This window comes from Acanthochromis polyacanthus, chromosome 6 (assembly GCF_021347895.1).
Source record: "Acanthochromis polyacanthus isolate Apoly-LR-REF ecotype Palm Island chromosome 6, KAUST_Apoly_ChrSc, whole genome shotgun sequence".
NCBI classification, from domain to species: domain Eukaryota; kingdom Metazoa; phylum Chordata; class Actinopteri; family Pomacentridae; genus Acanthochromis; species Acanthochromis polyacanthus.
This window is the reverse complement of record NC_067118.1, coordinates 33,072,233-33,078,232: the sequence shown is the minus strand read 5'-3', so window position 1 is coordinate 33,078,232 and position 6,000 is coordinate 33,072,233. Positions and strand designations below refer to the sequence as shown.

The following is a 6,000-nucleotide window of genomic DNA, read 5'->3' as shown; positions in this document are numbered from 1 at the left end:
GCAAATGTTACAAGAAATCATCATGGCCAGCTATCTAGCAGGAATTTTAAACAGCACAGAGGCATAAATTAGTCTTAATGTCCATATTTTACCTTCCATTGGCAACACACTATTATTGATATTACTAGAACACACTGCTGCAACCCCTCTCAAAGGAAAAGGTTTGTGTTCTAAGCCAACCTAACACAGAAAGATGCAAAAGAGAGAATACACATTTGGTATTCATAATATTGCCTGCTGAATAATATAATGTAAATATGAGATAGTGAGCAGCCTACTACCCCCATTTCTTGACTTTAACAGAATGGGGTTAACAATCCTAACGCAATCACAGAGACAGCACACACAGAAAATGGCTGATGCATACCTGGTTCCTGGGTGTGGATTTAGTTGCCCGGTGTTATTAAAGTGTGGTTCTTATTAACAGTGGTGTGTGTGCTGGCTGCTGGCTGCCGCTTTTTCACCGATGCTAACTGTCCGAACATGAGTCACAGGGCCCTGGCAAAATGAAAGACATCATCAGTGCATTGCTTAATATTACACTGACACGCTGGAAGCCTTTGAGCCTCTGGACTACTTTCAAATGTAGCTGAACAGAGAGAAAAGATCAGTTGTCACACAGGGGTTGAACAGACAATAATACGTAAAGCTCAGGTAGATGCAAACACAAGAAACAATCGTATTACTAACTAGTACCACTAAGTAGGTAACTAAGAACATCTGTCATTCAACTGAAAAGCTTGGTTCAGTAACAAAACATCTGCATACAATGGAATGCACATATTCTGTGATGGTACATTATATTAGCTCCAGAACCTTCACTAGTCCTTTACATGGTGAGCAGTGAATTTCTCATCTTATGCATTAATTGCAAAAAGTTGAGCCTCTCCTGTTTAAATTATATAGATTTTTAAAGTGAAGACAGGTAAATAGCCGTTCCTGCAGTGGATATCTCAATAATATTTCTTTTCACATTTTTAATACACCATACTTTTTAACTCATTAACTTAAAAAAATTACACAACAAAACTGATTGTGCAAAAAATTGGTCGTTCTTTCCCAGCGATTGTTGTCATTTCAGTACCTTACTGGCAGAAAATTCTTTATCATCTATGATTATCAAGCCACAAAATCCCTTGTAGAGCTTTGCACAGTGTTGTCCAATTTCTGAAAGCTTTGTATGTCATCATGAGACAGGCACAAGTTTATCACAAATATGTTATCCGGCTTAGCATGACCGTTGTTCAGACATTAGCGCATACATGTCTTAAAGTCTTCTGCAACACAGTCCATGATGAAACAGTGGAACTAGTTCCTGGAACAGAGTAAATACCTGATGTAGTTCTGTGCTATAATGTACATTTTTATGTATAGTCGTCATACAACAGATGGACCACAGACTAACCTGTCATGAGTAAGACTGTCTAAACTAATCATGGGTTGTTTTTTTTGTGTCCCTGCAGTGGTTGACTGGTAAGTTCTTTTATTAGTTTGGAAACATTCTGCGGCTAAAGATGTCTGACATGCTTTTGAAATGGAATATCTGACTCTTTCATCTTTCAGGCCCGTCTCCAATGAGCCTAGACTGATTTAAGGCAAACTGTCTTCAGTCATTAACACTTTTTCTACTCAATGCTTTAAACATATTCATTCACACTCCTTATTCAGTTTATTTCTTCCTACATGTGAGACAACACAAATAGTATACATGGGTAACAACACTGAATGTTGTACATATATAGTTTGTCTTCCTGGTCTTGATTTTTAAATTGTGCCAAAGAAAGAAGCACTGATACCTCTCAGTATAAAACCATCATGATGTAAAGAGCAAAGAGAGTGAAAAACAGTGACAAAAAGCTCAAATGGCTTCAAGTTGAAACAGAAACAGAGAAATTAAGATAAAGGTAAACAGCCGTGAGACCAGGCCTCACTCACCGGGACGCCTTTAAAATGACAGGAGGTGACTGCCACGGCACACTGATGCCATTCCCAGTCCCAGTTCCAGGCCCGATCCCATTACCACTGCCTATCCCAGCCAGCTCAGGACCCACTGGGATACTCACTGGAGCAGTGGCCTGGAACATGGACAACCACCCCACGAAACAAGAAGAGGACACAACAGAAACAAGGAGGGACAGGAAATGTGCAGACAGAAACAGACAAGAAGAGAATACAGAAGAAATAGAATGAATAATTAGTAGGGAAGGCATTTCTCCCATTTTTAATCTGAAATATGCTTTCAAATCAATGCTGAACATACATCTAGAGCAAAACTGCCTGTGACAATACAAAATATTGCCAAAATGCTAAATTTTAGAGTTACAGTGAGAAATGTATTCAACCAGTGCTCATTTCACCCCTCTTAATAACTACAGAAAAACTCTGGTTGATGATCTTGGTTGGACCCCAGTGTTCGTCCTACGATGCTTTGACAATCTGAGGGGTTTACAGACTCAGTCTTTGACCTCATGAACTGCTGGCAGATTCATTGGGACTGTCCCGATTAATATCCCACATGTTAGTGTGGTGTCACTATCACCCAGAGTAACGGCACGGTTGTAAAACAAGGCTAAACGTCATAGCCCTGGAGGCCAAACATTAGCTACTGATATCAAAACAACAACAACAACTCAAAATCTCAACTCTAGTTCTCATTGAAGGATAAACAACCATGTTGACCGCATCCTCTGAACCATTTTTTCATTCACTTAATTTAATATCAATCTAAGGTATTATTAATGTTACAAGTTGTTTAATCAGCAAGCTGTTTAACCTTGAGATCGCGTGATGTGGCACACTGCTCCCTGATTGCTTCCTTTTGGCACGATCATATTATAACGCCCTTCAGTGCGTGATGCACCCCTAATTTCAAATCTCATAGTGTGTGAGTGACTGACATTAGTGAGAGGAATATCTGTATATAGTTTATATTTGTGATGCAACCTGATATGAAAATCTCTTTAGACTTGAAACTCCTGTAGTGGGGCTGCACAGTGGTGTAGTGCTTAGCACTTTTGCTTGCAGCAAGAAGATCTCTGGTTCCAATCCGCCACCTGGGACTTTCTGCATGGAGTTGCGTTTCTCCCTGAGCATGCGTGGGTTTTTTCTGGCACTCCGGCTTCCTCCCACAGTCCGAAATATGCTGAGGTTAATTGGTTACTCTAAATTGCCTGTAGGTGTGAATGTGAGTGTGATTGTCTGTATATGTAGCCCTGTGACAGACTGGTGACCTGTCCAGGGTGTCCCCTGCCTTCGCCCGAGTCAGCTGAGATAGGCTCCAGCACCCCCCACGACCCTAGTGAGGATAAAGCGGTGTATAGAGAATGGATAGATGGATGGAACTCCTCTAGTATGACCCAGCCTCATACTCTGCAGAATATGTCAAAGAACTATTTCTAAGAGGATAAAGAATAGCAGTAATAGCATGAAGTTAGCAGAATCAAATAGAAGTGTTTGCCGCAAAGTACAATACAAAGAAGCATTTGTTTCAGTTTTGCATATGCATACTGTACATCCTATTTTTATGTGCATTTTCTGTTGTCATGGCAACTGAAAGTTCAGTACTACCTCAAACCACTGCAAAGGACTGGATTCAATACTGAGTAATTTAAATATTTATATCTATACCAAATGTGTTCTTCCAGCTGCAACCATTTCATTTTATCCCCAAGGACATATAATGAGCTGTGCACATGAACTGCTACAGTAAAAAAAGAAGAAGAAAAAGAAGAAGGGCACGGAGAAAATCAGGATGGAGGTAAGTCTAATTAGTTTATATTAGGTTTTGTAAGCAGGTATTTAAAACCATATTTTTTCTAGAAATTAAATCTTTATGGCTTCAAAATAAAAATTAAAAACTAAAAAATATGCACTGATTTCATCCCTCATGTGGACCTTGTTATGTTCTCCAACCCACACTGGTGTATGAGTTCAGTAACTCACCCTGACCTTTTTTATAATGCACTAACAATAAAAACTGCCTGTGCAGACTCCATAGGATGGAAAACATAATTTTTGAGTTATCTTATTTTAAAAGGTACCACAAAAGCATCTATTTCATGGATCGCCATGTAGTTTGTGCGTGCTCCACCATGTGTGAATTACCTGGTAGGCATGGTCAGTGCGGATATGACAGAGTGTGGAGGGAGCTGATTGACTGAGCAGTGTAGGGGCGTGGCTCTGCGAACCATTCATATTGATGTGCTCGGAGTGAGGGACATCGGTGAGCGGTGGAGGGAAGATGGGCGGAGGACCAGCCGTGGTGGGCGAGGTGGGTGTGAGGCTGGACAACCCTCCGTTAGGCTGTCCATGTTGACCTCGATCTCTGAGTAGTAAAGTCCTCCTCTCCATCACTGTAGTCCGAGTCACTGTTTCGCCTGTGGGGCAAAGTCATTTGCATGATAAACTGCTAATTACACAATTAATACTGAGAAGAAGTAATAGCCAGAGTGTCATAAAATATAGTGCATTTTAAAAGTGGTGCCACTAACATTATAAGCTTAAGCAGAGCAGCCTAGTATGGCACTAAAAAAAAAGTAATTTGTGCACACTTTCCAACAGCAGGGGGCAATAAAATCCAATTGTCTGAAGAGGAACTCCAACATACAAGCTGTGGAGAGCAACAGTCAGAGTATACTTACAGTCCTTAGAGTAATATTGTTTCAGTCTTAACTTTTAATAAAAGATTACTGACTATATATTTACAATAATAACAAATATGGCAATATATTTACACAGTAACATTTACTGTCTTTTCACATTATCCTAGGTTTACATGCTGCATTGAGAAAAAAAAAACAGCCACAATATGACTCATTTCTGACTCAGTCGACCACATATGATATAATTTGCTACCTCTCACATTCATATGTAGACAGTAAAAACAATACATACAAAAACATTGTGATATCACAGTTTTGCTGGAATAAGCTAGGCGATGTTACCATTAATTTGTCTTTATTTGACAATTCACAGTTGCAATCAAAAATACTTAACTGCTTTAACCACACGAACATTCTAGTGAAGAGTCAATGAAAGTTGAAATGTGTTTATATGATTTTTGAGAAGATAATGTACAGCTTATTTTTAACATATTTTTTTTTACTTTCAGAAGAAAATCTATAAGGAAAATAATCCAATCACCAAAGTTAATATTTAATCATAACAAAATGCCTTGGCCTTTATGAATGCTACAAAATATTGTTTTTTTAATTACAAGCTTTAAAGTCTTTCTTTTGGAATTGCAGCCTGTTCCTCATTTGTAAAAGCTCCCTAATATTGTTTAATTGCCTGGTATTTCAATGAATCCCATGGCATTCACAGGCTCAAGTTTCCATGGGTACAAACAATTCCAATTTCATCTGAACACTATAAAACAGACTCCCAATGCTATACAGGTCTGTTGAATTTTTTCTTGCATATTCAAGTAAGCTCTTTTATGTGCCTTCACATCAAGGATGTGGACTTCTTTCTAAAACATTTTTGGTCTAATGGTCCAAGTTCATCTCTTATCTTATGAGACAGATCCTTTATCTTTGCAATGTTGGTCACTCTGGTTGAACCATTTCAAAGGCTGGATTAATGCGTATCACGTTTTCAAAAGATTATTTGATTATTGAGCAATTAGGTATGTAATACTAGCAAATGATAAAACTAATGCAAAAACAGCAATATTAGAGGTACAATATTTATGATGCAGCTAAAAAAAACAATTTGGCTAAATTACATTTCACTCATACAAGCTTGATGTTTCATGTATAACTCTTCCGTACTCAGTGGGTTTAAATGATTGAGATTCCAGCTGTGCCTGTTAGCACCTGTGTGCAGACAGGGTAATACAATAGCCTAGTTACTCAGATGTAAAGGCAGGAAGTTGGACAGCATCCAGTCTGTGACAAGTGAAATGTGTGTCACTTTTCTTGTCTAACCACACTAGTTAAATCACAATGTCTGACCAATACCACCCTGCAGCTGCCGAGAAAAGATTGCAACATGACATGT

The 6,000-nt window shown here is 38.8% G+C and overlaps 1 protein-coding gene across 1 annotated transcript in view; it reads right to left on the bottom strand.

Moving 5' to 3' along the window:
* Positions 1–370: 370 nt before the first annotated feature.
* slc2a4rg (SLC2A4 regulator) overlaps positions 371–6,000 on the bottom strand; it is a 31,859-nt gene continuing 26,229 nt past the window's right edge. Inside the window, 5 exon segments of the mRNA XM_022192066.2 lie at positions 371–498; positions 1,936–2,075; positions 4,105–4,289; positions 4,292–4,336; positions 4,339–4,376. Of these exon segments, the coding sequence (XP_022047758.2) occupies positions 489–498; positions 1,936–2,075; positions 4,105–4,289; positions 4,292–4,336; positions 4,339–4,376 (418 nt within the window). The 3' untranslated portion in view covers positions 371–488.